We start from the raw sequence: 17173 nt of genomic DNA, 5'->3' as shown, positions 1-17173 counted from the left end.
TACGTAATATGCACTATACGGTGGCCCTTACATGTGCAATGCATAATGCAATGTACGGTGGATCTAATATGCGCTATAAAATCGCATCAACGTTTAGACAAAAGATGCAAGTCTTGTCGTCTGCTTACTTTTTTGCTTCTGTTCTTCAGCCAACTGTTTCTCGGTATCTTCTCTCGCCTTCTTTTCCTGGATTAGATCTGCCTTAAGATCACCTGAAAAAAAAGAATGTAAGGTGATACTTGAGTCACAAGTACAAAACAGTCAGTTCGCATTAATTGTGTTTTAAAGAGATACCATTTTATTAACATAAATTGAGTTTATTACTTGGCTCAGCCAGAGACACTATATACCACCTTACTATACATGTATGTATCTAGCCTAGTAGCTAAATACGCTAATACAGTGTGTCGGCTTGTTTTGTCCATGTTTCCACACCCACCCAAAATAATCAAGTAAAAAATAACATAAAACATGTAGTGGGATGTTAATTTATAAAACTAATATAAATGATGACATGACTTGTCAAATTATACGACTACATAAAGTGTGTCTGCAACATATATATGGTATCAAATTGTGTAAGTACGTAAGAGCGTCCCTTACCTATTTGTCTCTCCTGGTGTCTTGCATTTTCCCCGGCAACTTTTAATAAACCCTGAATATTTAGAAGTAATGTCTCTATTGAAGAATAGCCTGACAAAGTCCCGTTACTCATACTGCCTGGGTTGTGAGGACTTTGTGCAGTTCTCTCCCCTTGCTCACTCTGAGACAGTGTATCCATGAGGTCGCCACTATCAGCTGGAATTTAATTCAATACAATTAGAGGTTTTGTAATTCAAAATTACCTATATTTTAAACTTGATAATGGTGTTTGGTTATCTATGTGTGTGTTTGTATACAATTTAAGAATCATTATCAGTCCTTAATGTTTAAAACAGAATTTCACTTTTACAGCAAGTTTACAAAACCACTCAAAAAGAGAGTTTTAATGACATTTGTAGGAAATGATTCATTGAAATGTAAAACTCTGACTAACGTTAAATACAGGTGATAAATATTCCATCTAGAACGTTTTTTTTTTGCGCATCACGTGTGTCTTTATATTATATATTTTGACGAAATCATGTTCATGTGTGTATTACTTTACTACACGAATATTACGCGCAATTTAACTAATGATTTAGCTTTATTAATTTATACTTTGATCTATTTTTGTAGAAAGTATGTCAATTTGTTTTTAATAAGTGTCGGGTAAATCGTATCATGCGCAATGGAATTGCTGGGAAATCTGTAATTTATATTTCTCGGAATCCAGCATGCGTGCCGTTAATTCCACTTTTCGTGCTTTCAACTAAACATTGATTCGAATGGACATTTTATTACATTTGTAATGGAGCAAGTCGAAACAGTGTGATTGAAAATTATTACAGAGTTAACAATATCTGATTAAAACAATTTACCCACGGAAATTAATCCGTTTCATGGAGATCTGAATACAATTGAATGTGTAGAAAATTGCGGGCGTCGAAATCTATCAGAAATGAATTGAAGAAATTATCGTACCGTGCTTTATTGCATATGAAAGTGGGAAATAGGAATTAATAAATTTACTGCCAGTTTCATCTATTTCGCTCGACAATTGAACTGCGTATTAATACAGCGATAATAGAAGAGATGCTCCTTAATTGTGCTATAGATCGTAAATGTCATATTCATACAGCGTTCATAGGGTACGAGATCATGACATTGGGACATTTTATATCAATTCCCACAATGATAACGATAAAAATTAAAGATGCATGGTCGAGTGGTTAACGCGTTGCACTAGTAATCTAACGATTGTTGGCCGAGTGGTTAAAGCGTTGGACTAGTAATCTGAAGATTGTTAGCTGCATGGGTTCAAAACCCCGTCAGAGGCTAGCCGTTGTTTCCTTGAGTACGAAACTTACACTCATTGCTTAGTACTGGTTGGTTTCAGGAATTATCTCGAGGGTGTTTCAATAAACTTATAGCTTCCCACACAATCAAACTTGAACAAATTTGTTTAAACTATATATTAACATAAACGTACATTACCGATTGATTGAAAGAAAATGTAGATTTTATTTAGAGAATATATATATATATTTTTAAAAATTACTACCATTTTTAAAAACAATGAATGTCACAATGAAAGGAAATCAGATATATTTCAATACTAAATTGCCTGTTTTATGGGTTTCAAAGTTCCAGAAATTAGATCCATTTATTCTTCAGTTGAAAGGGTTATAATTATTTAAGGAATCTGAATAAGGGTAAAACGTTTGTAACAACCATTTTATAGTGTATTTATATTGTAATAAGGTGGTCTTAAAATTGATATGTTCATGATACAGAAACTATCGAAATAACTATGTTAAAACAAAACCAACCTCCAATTAATTAAAAGTATTGAAGGTATTTGTTTCAATAAAATCCTAAACCATCTTCAAGAATTTATAGTTAAGGAAGACACAATTTCAAACGTCAGCAATACGGACGGAAAGGTTTTCTGTCTCTTGGATCACAGAACTTTTAAACTTATGTAATCAAAACAGATGCATTGATTATAACTACACCTGTAATAGGATATCCTAGAGAAACAGCATTTCAAACAAAATTTCATAGCAATTAAATCATTTTATTACAAATGCATATGGAACATAGAGTTTTAACTACGAAACCAGTATTTTCTATTTTTCTCAGATCTGTATCATTAAGTCTTTTATGTTGGATATTATATGATTAACTAATGTACAGTCCATGTAAATTCTACAGTCGGATTAGCTTATGAAACGGCGTAGGAATTTTAATATCGTGGAAAAGTAATTCGAGATTAAGAAATCCTTTTTAGCGCAAGTGCAAAGAAACCAGTTCTTCAGGGTGTTTTTCTTTTGTATGCTGTTCATGAAAAAGTTTTAATGACTTTATTTCAAGTGAATTTAATATATAACACACTTTTCCTTATCATCTCTAACAGCAAAATAAAAGTCTGTATCTATTTAATAGCCAGATTTGAAGTTATAAAATGTGGAAATTATTACGGTGGCATACAGTAAATTAAAAAGATAAAACAGTCAGAATTCGTACAAATGTTTTTCATAATTGTGTTTTTCAATTCAAGATTTTTCTATCATACGTGCGAGATCGTCATTAAACGAAATGTTCATTATCAGATCTAATTGATTCACAGTTTAAGATCTTTCTAACACTCATTCAAAAACGATTATAAGAAAACTTTAACGTCTAAAACGGTGCATCTGAATTAAAACACACCGTAGCACAGATTTCAAAGGGTGTGGATGCGCTTCGTTCGCCTTCCCAATATTGCGAAATGAATAAGAATGGAATCTCTTTTCCTCTTTTACATCGTCATATTCTATTAAATGTTTTATTTGATACTGTAAACCTATGGGGAATAGCTAGAACAGATGCGCATGGCACTGCGCAGTTGCAGGGATTTAGTTTAGTTCAAAGGGAATACACGCTGTGTTAGTTTTCTGTTTTTGACGGTAGAAATCATTGAAATCGTCATGAAAATTGTTTCATATTTTTAATCATTTAGATACTTGTAATTATTCGCTCATTCCAGCAGTGTGTAGTACTGTATAATTTCTTGCACGCGCTGTTTCAGTTGCGTTTGATGAAAAACAAAATCCACGCATCGTTAAAATATCCAGAACGCGTGCATGTTATATGAATATTTTCTTCGCGACATTTGCAAACGAAACAATTTGCGGTGTTTTTTGAAGTTATATTTGCCATAGGAATATTTCTTTTTGTAATTTAACTTTTCTGCTTTTGCTTGAAACCCCTAGGGACGTTTGCACTTCTGTGAAACATGTTCGTTTGCAAGTTTCTCAGGATTGAATGTTTGTATATACACAAAATTACTTTGATTTAAAAGAAAAAATAATTTGTATTTTAAGCTTTCCTTTGAAACTTTTTTTAAACAAATTTATGAAATACAACATGTATTGTATTTTTACCTGCGCTTTTGTCGTCATCCGAAGGATTGTCGTCATCAATATCGTTGTTGTCGTCACTCATCGGATCTTCCGATCTTAAACTCGGAGATTTCCGCAAGTCCTCGGCATGGCCATTGATGTGAAGGTTCAAAGGGATGTTGCCTATGAAATTAATTTAAACAAAAAAACATTTTTAAATTTAGATTTCTATTGCTTCATACATGTATATCTTATTGTTCAATAAGATAAAATATAGCATATATTCATAGCAAATTGCACATTATTTTAGCAGAACAAATTAATGAAACCGACACTCCGAATAAAAGACGCACATTTAACAGAACATTGCAATGGTTACATAAATCTAAATGGAGGGTCTCTTACTTTCATGCTCTTTGTGCTGTGGCGGTTTGTGGTTATATGCCGGGTGGTAGGGGAGGTCACTTGGATGAGGAGAAGATCTGTGTTTATTCTCGTTCCTGGAATTCAAAAATACAAACATTAACTACTCTGGCAATCCCTCGGAAACGCGCCTACTAACACGAGTTACAAATCTTGTGAAATTTATATTATTTAACAATATTAAGACTGTAATGCTGTTATTATTAACAGATGGTTATATAACTTATTTTCAGGAAGGCATCCATAGTTATTAAATTGTTTTAAATGCACATTATGCATTATAAATAAATAAATTTGTTCTTCATTAGAAAAGCAAAAAGCATGTGTTGTATAACATTTAAATAATGACTTTAAAGCAAGTTAGATGCTTATTACTTGAAGAAAGTAACAATGAAAGTGAAATAATTTGTCATAATAATCGCAAAATGTAATCAAAATAGTATTTTGACTTTCATACAAAATACTACATCACTATAGTTGTACCAGTGGGTCAGAATTCATCAGAAGCAGAAGATGGTTCATGTAATTGACCAATGAGTATCTTTTTGTTAACTTTAACAGGACACCAAAAATAGAAATCTTTTGAGAAATAAAAATAAAACCAGTTTAAGGCATATTGGACCTTTAAAAATATATCTTTTCTTTTAAGACCCTTTGTCTTTTCAATATAAAACGTAATATTACATGACATTTTAACTGATAAAAGATTCACAAATGATTCATGTGTGTTAATAACTTACTCCTCGGATCCTCTCTCATGCTCCGATGTATGACTGTCTCGTGCCAGGAGACCTTCGTGTCTGAATCCCAGCTGTTGTGCCATGGCAAGAGTGACCGGTGGGGCTAGAAGCGGGTGGTTGAGCTGCATAAACGGTAAATGACCCATCGTATATGGATGAGGAGGGAAACCATTTAGGAAACTTTTCGTGGAATCTAAACAATCGAAATCAAAATGAATTATTAAAATGGACGTTCAAAAGAAGTTTTCTATATAAGTTATAATACTGCAATTTTGTTACGTCTTTTTTATCATTGGGCAATCCTAATGATCTGTATGCATGTATATATATAGATTATGTAAATTATTGAAGTATGTTTTCCATAGAAGAATTGTGCAGTAATTGTAAAAAATTTTTACACGTTATATGGCTATTTATAAAAAACTGCATTTTATCTGTTTATATTAAGCCATATAACCATATAACCTGTCAAAAAATCTTTATCACTGATAATAAGTACGTGTAAATAAGTAGATATAAATGATTAAATCCAAGTTTATCCGTTTTTATCGACATCATTATGACTATGTCAGTTTTTAAATGTACCTTGTATATAAAAGGAAAAAATAACTTGTATGTTAATTATAATTTTCCTTTACATTTAAAAAGGATTTATGAGCTATGACCTACTCTGCGGATATCTAAAATTGTTTATATATAATGCCACTATCTGCTTGGTTTATGACAGAGAAGCAAAACACAAATATCGTCAAAAATAATATGAAGAAAAATATTCAATTTCGCTCACATTATTTTCAATCATAACTGAACAAGGACGATTTAAATAGATATGCGCATCGCCTCATCTATTATGAATTGCAAGAAAATGATAAATGTGCGTGCATTTGTGGCTGTTAATTGTTCGATGATGGCTTTATGACAATGTAAGCGAGAGAAACAAATTACAAAAAAGTTCTTTTATCAATTTCTTGGTGCCACCTGCATCGATTTGAACTTGTTTTTGCGGGAAATGACGTTAAAACATCTTAATATTGATAATTCATCCGGCAAATTGAGCTTCGAAAACGGTTTAAAGTCAAAATCAAATAAACTGATTTATATGGGTAATGATTTAAGGATTACATTATTAGAAACAAAATAATGTCATTGATCAAAAGCCATGGAAAGAAAACGAAACTCGTCACATAATCCCTGCTTTTTATCATCTGTTTGTCAATTCGAAATCTGAACTGTCAAATGGTAAAATTATTTGATACCTGGGTTTATAATGCGGCAGAGTGGGAGATCTGGAATATTAGAAAATAACTCGTTTTGAGTGACATTTTCTTATTTTTCCAGGCCCTTAGATCAATTCTCGTATTTATTTTTACGTGTAGGGGAGTAGAATAAATACTTTTCCCCGGAGTTAGTAATCCGAACTAAAGTTTGATAACTTTTTCTTAACTAATACTTAAAGCTGTCGGATAAAAGTGATTTGTGACATTGATAATGATCGATATGTTAACTGTGTGTGAACCCACTTCACATCGTGTCTTACCTAGTCTGTTAAACGCACGATGACATAACGCCGCGAGACAACTGTGAGAACGGTCAGGTAAAATTGCTGAATCATCAAATATATTATAGTTTTATAGATTAACTCAAAACATTAATCATTATATTACGAACAAAGTATACGTTTTTAATTCGTGAATGATACAAAAACTGTGTCTACTTTCCAACGCAATTTTTGAGAACGAGTTCCGAACATATTGTACGTACAGAAGTGTTTCTTACCTTAAAATTGACATTCTTTGTGAAAGAATAATATAGGACTTTTGCATTATTTACGAAACTTTGACACTTGAAATTACAGCTTGCTTAAATGTGTATGAAATATAAAGAAGATGATGAAAAATATTGTTAGCGTATATTCACCGCAAAAATATAAAAGCTCCAGATTTTATAATTATGAATATTTTAATATAGAGATAAATGTAAATGTGTATGTTTTTGAATATATACGGTATACCACAAACGAAGTATCAAATACAATAGATAATATTTCAATATTCAAAACAGATCTATTGACATTTTCTAAATCTGATAAGAAGCAATTTATATTTTATTAAAATGTCACCTTTAACACTTAGTTACGGAACATCTTCAAACAAGACAGCGGTACCTTATCAAATATGAACAACCGAGAAAAATAAATATGTTTATATAGAGATAGGAATGTATCGCTATAAGCTGCATGAATTTCTCGTACAATATGTTATTTCCGAATCACAGATGACACGTGCATTCAGTATATATATTTAAGAATAGAAGAAACACGCCTTTAGGCATGCATCCCCAAAGTGACGGTGTTGCTGAACGATAAAATAGTACAGTACACACATCACAATATTAGTGATATTAGTAATACGTACAATTACAAAATTAGAAAAGGAAGAAGAATAAAAGAGGCGTGTTTGTAGTCGGGACTAAGTATATATAGGAACAAACAAACTCGTGTCTCTCTATTCATGACAATTTTCACAAAACTTGTGTCTATTCTATGATAGTTTGCGAATGAATCTTAAAGTGAATGGACAAATAAAATCTTGAGATCTTTTTTATCACAAATTATATTGCAATCCGTTGACCTCTGTAATGACAGAGTTGTAACAAAATGGGAGACAACAGAGAAAAAAGGGAAAATTTTAATGAAGGTTTTCCTTTAAATAATTATTAACATTGTCAGTGTGCTTGTGCACGTCAGAGCAAATAACGTCATGTTTTGTTTGTTAATGTCCAATCACCGCTCATTACTCGTGTGTTATCTATGCTACAGCTTTACATTATTATTATTTTTGGATGACCTTTGACATTATAGTATGGAACATTTGATTATCTTGAAAAACATATATTTAATTTTGTAATAAAACGAAACTCTAAATTCGTAGTATTCAATAATTTTACCTTAATTTTCGTATAAAAGGTTTTAAGTTTAAATTGTTCTGTTACTATTCGAAAAGTTTCGAAAAGTTTATATTTTTCTTTTTAAAATTACTTTCGTATTCCTGTCCGTATAAACGCTTTATGTTATCATTTATACCTTCTTTTAAAGGAGTTTGATTTTTTTAAAGAACATAATTATGTATTTACATGTCAAACCACAAACATGGGATCAGTAAATGACATAAAATGTAAGAATAAAATCATTGTCAAAGTAAAAATTTATTATAAAAAAAAGAAAAGTTTTTTTAGATTGTTTCCTAAACATTTATTTTCCACCATTTCGTATCATAGATAATTAGACATACAGAAGACTCTGTGGGTCGATCAAAGATAAAAGAATTTAAATATACGGGCCTCCTTGACCCGACCTTATCGTCAAACAATTGCAAATCTTATCTCATGCTATTCATTTCATTATTTATACCTCTGTTAACTAGAATTGGAAAACAAATATCAAGTATTTTTGAAGAGAAATAAAATGTTTGTGAATGTTATCTTTTGTAATAAGGGTTCTATAAACCACTCATAAAATCTGTAATTTATTTGTACAAACCAACACTTGAAGGTAAGACGGGCACTGACATTAGTGACCTATATGGTGTGGTCTCACTAGACCAAATAAGTCAAAGGGGATGAAAATATCAGAAAGTTTCTCTTCATTTATCAGAACAAACTGAACACTTAGTATTGTTTTTCATCCCAACAAAGACTTTTTGGGACAGGCGTTTAATTCTTTAATCTTCTTTAATTCTTTAATTGTCGGTTAGAGCTTAGTTTGACTGCCTATTAACGGAAAGAGTCATGAACTGTCAGCCATGAAATAAAGATAGATCTCTCTATATTCAGACAATTTCGAACTTGACTCGGTAAAAACAAAACATAAAAAGAAACAACAACACAAGATAGAAACACAGAAAAAATGTTTACCAAAGAAGCGGGAAGCATTGTAGTAGTCTGTACCATCAAATCTCGTCTTCTTTAACTTGTCAATTGTTTCAGGACTGGCATGCAGAGATGGGCTTCGTTTCGGGGGTCTCCCGGGTCGAGCACTGAAAATAAAGTATGGACATTGATGAATATTGAATATTCATTGCATCTATAGATGTGTATTATGATCTGAGATATAACTTTAACTTTCGTTCACTTTTGTTACTTGCAAATCTGAAAGAGAAACTGTCATGGAGGTTCATTGCAAATGAAATGAAGATAGGGCTTCATCGGGTGTTTATATTTTTGTTATCGTAACCCTAATGAATCGGAAAATATCGACTTATTTCGGGTAAACCCATTTACACCCAAATGCCTTTCTTGCGTTCTGTCGTGTATATTTTTGTCACGTGAGTGGGTGTTTCCTCTGTGACGTCATTTAGAGAAAAAAAGAATATCAATATGGCGAGTTTCATATAATCCTTCATGCAAACGGGATCGAGAATTGACAACCATTTATCGTTTTTATTATACTTCAATTAAACAAGAAAAAATACTAAATTTGAATGAATCGAAGTTATGATTTTTTATCTGTAACATGAATTAGGCATTGCTTGCGGTTTTAATGTAAAAAATGTTTATATGATTCCATATCCTACATAAATAGATATCAATATGTTCTTTTATTTATGTTGTTATTACGACATGGCACGAGTCCAAATATTTGTATTGTAATCGGTACAGCTAACATTTTTAATTGTCGAAAATATGACTTTAAAAGAAAGGTAACGGTTGTAAATTTATGATTAAATAGACTAAAGATAGTATCAGCTAACAGGGCGGGGTATGCTTCAACTTTTCCAATTTCTAAGATGACAAGTTTTTGGTTACATGTAACACAAAGATGTATAATGATTAATGAGAAAATGTTTCCCGATTTAAACAGCTGTATAATATTCCTCCACTAAACAACTCGCCACACATCATAAACAAACCTTAATTGGCGACAATACATTCATTATGCAAAACAGCTTCGCTCATCTTTTTCAATAACCCGGTCCAATACATCATAGTTTTCTACAGTGAAATAAAATATTGAAATAAAACTTTTTGTCCTGTCTCTTGTTTGACAAACGAATTCGATATGATAGGGACTATTTCTCACGTCAATGATTAGAGAAAGTGTGATATTGATAATAAAAAAACGCCATAAACATGTTAAAGATGTAACTATGAAGATACGATGCTCTGTTAAGGAGATGATACAATGCTAGTTCCTGATTGGATAATAATCACACCTGTGTGGTAACCAGGTAACGTGCGGATATTGTTCCAATGAAATTGCGTGGATTTAGTTACATCATAAGTCATCGAATACTGACAAGTGAATAAAAACACGGAAACTTTATTCGTTTCGCTCAATTAGGTAATCAAGAAGACGTTTTAAAAAGAATATATTTCACTAGAGGGCGCTGTCACATCAACGATTGATAAGGCTCACAATATGTTGTATCCCGCTCTGAAATTACGCCCTCAATTAGTTCCTTTATACTTTTTTGAATGCCAAATTAATTTCAATTAATAAAAAGTTACCAACTCAGATACCGCAGTGACTAAATAATTAATTAAAGTTATTTATATTTTTTACTGATGATGACATCCCATAAAAGTAAATGCCTCTACAAACATTAACATGCATAAATTTATGATTTGATATAACTGCAGTGGACTTTTGACATTTATTGCTTGATACCATACAAATATAGACGATGATATTTGTACTGCAGAAAGCTACGGGAGCATTTCGATTTTTACTAAAATTTACGCTTAAAACCTAACCAAGGTAAATTTAAGTACAATGTAATGTATTTGTCCTTCTTAGAATTTGGACCAGTCCATTTTAAAGGTGACGGATTTGGTTAAAAATCAAAATTATAAAATTTAAAGCAAGTAGTGTAGGCTCGTCTTGATTCAGATGTACAGGTTTGTCTGAAGGACTCTAACATTGACTTCAAATGCTCGTTTAAGACTTGGGTGTACAAGCTTTAGAGCTAGAAGTGAACAGATGCTTGATGACATTTTATCGTAACAGGCTGCCTGCTGCTAATTATAATTGCACTGGTGTTGTCAATGGACAAGCTGGCCTGTCTGACTGTACACTGGTGACACAGGCTTGCTTGACTGACTGTTTACTTGTGACACAGGCTGGCCTGGCTGACTGGATATTGGTGACGCAGGCTGGCCTGGCTGACTTATACTGGTGACACAGGCTGGCCTGGCTGACTGGATATTGGTGACGCAGGCTGGCCTTGCTGACTTATACTGGTGACACAGGCTGGCCTGGCTGACTTATACTGGTAACACAGGCTGGCCTGGCTGACTGGATATTGGTGACACAGGCTGGCCTGGCTGACTTATACTGGTGACACAGGCTGGCCTGGCTGACTTATACTGGTGACACAGGCTGGCCTGGTTGACTGGATATTGGTGACACAGGCTGGCCTGGCTGACTTATACTGGTGACACAGGCTGGCCTGGCTGACTTATACTGGTGACACAGGCTGGCCTGGTTCACTGTATACAGGCTTACCTGGCTGACTGTATCTTGGTGACACAGGCTGGCCTGGCTGACTGTATACTGGTGACACAGGCTAGCCTGACTGACTGTATACTGGTGACACAGGCTGGCCTGTCTGACTGTACACTGGTGACACAGGCTTGCTTGACTGACTGTTTACTTGTGACACAGGCTGGCCTGGCTGACTGGATATTGGTGACGCAGGCTGGCCTGTCTGACTGTATATTGGTGACGCAGGCTGGCCTGGCTGACTTATACTGGTGACACAGGCTGGCCTGGCTGACTTATACTGGTGACACAGGCTAGCCTGGCTGACTTATACTGGTGACACAGGCTGGCCTGGTTCACTGTATACTGGTGACACAGGCTTACCTGGCTGACTGTCTTGGTGACACAGGCTGGCCTGGCTGACTGTATACTGGTGACACAGGCTAGCCTGACTGACTGTATACTGGTGACACAGACTGACCTGGCTGACATGAATATACTGGTGACACAGGCTGGCCTGGTTCACTGTATAATGGTGACACAGGCTAGCCTGACTGACTGTATACTGGTGATACAGACACGCCTGGCTAGCATTTTATACTGGTGACACAGGCTGGCCTGGCTGAAGGTATACTGGTGACACGGGCTCGCCTGGCTGACTGGATACTGGTGACGCAGGCTGGCCTGGCAGACTTATACTGGTGACACAGGCAAGTCTGGCTGCCTTTAATACTGGTGACACAGGCTGGCCTGGCTTACTCTATACTGGTGACGCAGGCGGCTCTGATTGGCAATATTAACTGGCATATTTAACATTATCAACGGCAGCATCCAGATAATTAAACGAATTGGAACAATTTAAAAAAACAACAACAAAATAATAGAATACCAAGTGAGGAAAAAAAGAAGAAGAAAAAAAAGAAAAATATATTATCGAGTGGATGACTGAAATACTGTCAATGAATATTTTGCGTGTCAAATTACACAAAGGGAAAGAAAATAACATTCTGATGAATTATTCAAATTTCAAAACTTAAAAAAATGAAAGATTATTTATTACCCCTCTTTACCCTGTGCACCGCTTCATTTCGTTACAATGTTAGACATTTTTCTGATTCAAGTAATGTACGTATAAAACGCATATAAATTAATAGTTACATTTTGTATTCATCATAATAAAATGTTTTTTATCGAGCTCGCTATGATACAATGATAACCCATTTCAACGCTTCCCTTGCTCGTTAAAACTCATACTAACATTTAGAGCTTTCCCCATACGTGAAAACTGAATAATATTGTATTTAAGTGTCCCTACATAGATCTAATGAGTTGATTGCATAGATATATCTTTCCAGTAGCGAAGAGCTATTGTGCCGTCTTTAATGTTATCTGATTTCAGTAAAACATTTAAATATTATATTGAAAATTATGAAATTCATTTGAGATTTTATATCGCATTCACATATAAAGATACAGTTTAGAGATATGTATTCATCTAGAGTTACAATAAAATGGTAATTTTTCTCATATTTCAGAAATAATAAAACACATGAAAACAGTGAGTTATTTTGACAGTGGAAATGATTTTCATTTTTATATCTCCTTACACTTGGGGACTAATGTTCATCAAAACGACACGTTAACGCAATAAGATCATATCTGGAAATGAAAGTGTGCTTGATATCACAGTCTCTTTTTGTTCTTTTCTGTAAATCAGTAACTTTGGGTTCGTTAATAGAATTCGTCATGAGTCCATTAAATATAGAGATATAACTAAATATCGAGGTCTAACATTAACGTGTGTTTCCTTTTGTAATAGAATTGGCGCACGTGTTAAATTGGTGTCGTCCTAATACACGAGGGATTGTTATAATAGTTTTTCTTGTTTCAGTTATTGATAACATTTTAAACTGATAAATAGATTATTATCTGTAAAATTTCAACATTTTGAGGTACTAACAAGACAGATCTAAATAACGTTACGTCAAGAAATTCGGCATATCAACTTGAAGACAATTTTCAAGAATCAAGTATTCAATTTACTGTGTTCTATATAGTTCGAATTTTTGAGAGAGGAAAAAATCAGAGTTATTCACTTAAGTTTGAATTGTTCAAAGAAACATAGTTACTGAGTAAGCTGTGTTTTTTTATGTTTCAAAGAATTAAAGTTATGCAGTAAATTGTGTTCTATAAATTTTGAATATTTCAAAGAATTTAAGTTATTTAGTGATATAAGTTCGGATTCCAAAGAATTAAAGTTATTCTGAAAGATATGTGCACTTGTAAGGACTCAAAATTATTGAATAAATCACGTGATCTACAAAGTTTATTTTTTAGAATACTTATTATTCAGTGAATTGTATGTTCTATGAATTCTTATTGATTGATGATATAATTATGTCTTACTGTAATTTACTGAATTTCTCAGTTTCAAAATTTCCCTCCCAAAGTTTACCGTGGCTGAACTCACATCTCAAAACAGAAAAAAATAATGTGTCTCTGATATATAATTAGAAATTAATATTTAAGAATTATTAAATACTTGTTACATTTTTATTTGATATCAGTTTTCAATTATATTTATTCACGGTGGTCCACAAATTCAAAGACAAACTTAGTGGCAAATATTTTTTTTCTACCAAAAAAAAAACACAGTAGCCATTTTGGCACAAATTTATCTTTAGAATCAACCTTGCCCGTCGTCCGTTTTAGATACTGAATACATTTTATTCGATTCTAAAAGCGTTTTAAATGGGGGGCGTCATTCATTTAAATCTGTCATGGATCTAGCACGCATTTTAGGGTAACATTATGAAAATGCTAATAATTCCTGATGCGATCATATCTATTAAAAATAACAATTTTATCTAGTTCTCACAAACGTGTTTTATTCGTCGTAAATTGAATTTAGAGATACCCTTACTTGAATACCTCATATTAAATACCATCTGTTTATTCAAAACAATCTCAATGTATTAGATGCATATCAAATGAAACGATTCGTTCATGACGTTAACAATGGGCCCATTTCGTGCATAAACAAAATTTAAACTGTTTCATTTCGGTATAAAAATTAATGCGATTCGGTTATTTGAAATAACCCCGTAGTGTCAGAGATGTTTTTTGAAATTTGGATAGATATTAAATGACTGGTCGGTTGCTATTGTTACGGTTTTATTATCTGTTTTGCACCGTGCGGCTGAAATCGGAGATTTTGCTATGATTTCAAAAATTGTACTGACAGTCTTATTTGAAAGCACTCGTATCAAAGTTTTATTGTGGTAGGGTTCACAATATCTGATTTCAAATCATCCCCCATGAAGAGATATAGTGAAAGCTGTGTTTGTAACGAAAGAAATAAAACCTGGTTCCAATGATATGTTTTTCCATTCGTAATATATGGTCATTAAAATTTATTACAAGAGTACATGAGTTTGCGTTTTTATTCTTTTTTTTAAAAATATATATACGAACTATAGAATGGAATGTTTCAGTGTTTCAGGTCAAATAAAAAAAAATAGAAAAAAAGTTTAGGAAAGGGGAACAACTCACGCGTCTTCAATTTCAAGAATATGAAAGAGACCCCTTCTTATTCCCTTAGGATATTTCTCTTTCTCTTTTTTTTATAACTTTTGTTTGTACTGTTATTTATTGATTTTCTGTTCCACTTTATTGATTGTTTCATCAATAAGTAGAGATCAAATGTTTAAAACTTAATTTACAATTATTAGTTTGTCTCAGGGACTATTTAAGATATATTGTAAGTGGCATATCTAATTTGACAATCAAGATAAACGGGTATGAATATTTGAATCAATTTCATAAATAAAATCACACACATTACCCTTAGCACTTAGGGAAATTAAGCGTTTATTTTGTTCTTTTTCTGCCTAAATGAAAAGTGAATAGATAAACCTAATAATCAATCAAATGTCTGATACAAGTGTTTTGTTCCCTTTGTACAAATGAAAAAGTCTCGCGAGACTTGTTTTACATCATCCACCATGATTTGCCTGCACTAAAACCTCCTAATTCTCGTCAAATCTCGTTTTTCTATCTCGAGGCAACGAGATCTAGAACGAATCATTTCTCCGAATATTGAATTGTCTTTCAGGTAAATTAGTGATAGAAATACAGAGGAAAATTAATTGCAAACATTATCTAATTTGTAAAATTACTTATAATTACTTGTTTTCCATTGTACAAATCCACCGTCCGTTTACACCCGCGAGCAACAAAATGCTGAAATCGCAATTCGAAATCTCCTATGAAATTGTTTTCCTAATTTGTTAAATGTCTCCAAAGACATCGAAGAAAGGCTGGTGATCAAAAATAATTAAGTGAAAATTTAGAATAACAAGATGTTTCCAGATATACAGACTAGCATCTGATTAGATGAGAGAATGAGTTGGTAATATATGATTGTTCATTTTATGATAAGATCAGGTCTCAAAGAATATTGCAATCATTCTGCCTTTTGGTGGAATAATCCGTTTTACATTGGGTGATTTATGTTTCATGCCCTGGGAGAAAGTAGTCCCTCTGAGAATGTTGGAGAGTCTTGAAACAAATCATTGCGCTGATTATTTTACACTTAAATGGTAAGAGAATTATACATCTTGCACGCAAAAGACACAAATGAAATATCAAACGTTGTTTTTCCATCATTTATTTCAATAATAATGTTTAGTATTAATACGCCTCAAGGAAAAGTAATCCCAGGTTTCTTGTACGCCATTACGCGCGTTGATGAAAAGTCTTTGAAGTGGAAACTACCTATTCCTGTACAAATTGTCTCGTTAACGCGTAGAAATATTGTTATTCTCTAGTAATTATATATAATATATGATAACAGTATTTGATTTATATTTCGCCGTTCACGAGGAAACATCAGACGACACTTAAAACGAATGTAATGCATTCCATCCCACTAACAAATTAAAAGAAATTCGGCAAAGTTACTTTTACCTGCTTTGAAGATTGTGCGACAGAATGTACGAGCGTTTTCATTTCCTTATTGAAAGTTTTTTTTTTCCAATTAGCAGAAATTATCATGTAAATGTATGTCTTTATGTTTTTAATCTTGTCTTCTACCTTTTTTTAGTTATTAAGAGTAATTGCATATTTACAGCACTGCCTTATAATCGACTTTGTTCATACTTGAATTTGAAATAAAGGAGTACAGTAAATATCATATAATTATGCACGAGAAACTCTTCATTCATTTTAGTATTTATCTAATATTTCTGTCTGTTACGTACAAGTCACGTGATATCTCCGAACGTCTGGATAACTAATTTAAAGAATATTTTGAATATTTTTATGACCGCTCAAAATATTTAATTGTTTTTATCTTCAAAACGCATGTCACAGTCCACTTAAAGAAATAGCTTATTTTCGCGGTGACATCTCAAAGTTAACTATATTTATCTAATAGGTCAAGTTTTTTGTTTTATCCTTTCTTATGATTTAGTGTAACAAAATCTTAAGTAACTTAAACAAACATAAAAACCCTTGGAGTTAGACCTCTTGAGGGCCATATTGCGACAAACATATTAATATTTTCC

The 17173-nt window shown here is 32.9% G+C and overlaps 1 protein-coding gene across 1 annotated transcript in view; it reads right to left on the bottom strand.

Annotated features, from left to right (window-relative positions):
• Window positions 1-17173, bottom strand: part of LOC132721249 (dachshund homolog 1-like) — a 42893-nt gene that overhangs the window by 2045 nt on the left and 23675 nt on the right. Inside the window, exons 2-7 of the mRNA XM_060705527.1 lie at window positions 9041-9162; window positions 5129-5321; window positions 4371-4465; window positions 4008-4148; window positions 604-798; window positions 129-212 (exon numbers count right to left, since the gene is read on the bottom strand). Coding sequence (XP_060561510.1) covers window positions 129-212; window positions 604-798; window positions 4008-4148; window positions 4371-4465; window positions 5129-5321; window positions 9041-9162 — 830 coding nt within the window. The remainder of the gene's footprint in view (window positions 1-128; window positions 213-603; window positions 799-4007; window positions 4149-4370; window positions 4466-5128; window positions 5322-9040; window positions 9163-17173) is intronic.

This window comes from Ruditapes philippinarum, unplaced genomic scaffold, assembly GCF_026571515.1.
Source record: "Ruditapes philippinarum isolate M1 unplaced genomic scaffold, ASM2657151v2 ctg1636_1_1_1_1, whole genome shotgun sequence".
In the NCBI taxonomy this organism is placed as follows: domain Eukaryota; kingdom Metazoa; phylum Mollusca; class Bivalvia; order Venerida; family Veneridae; genus Ruditapes; species Ruditapes philippinarum.
The sequence above is the reverse complement of the archived record's forward strand: the minus strand, read 5'-3'. Positions and strand labels throughout refer to the sequence as shown.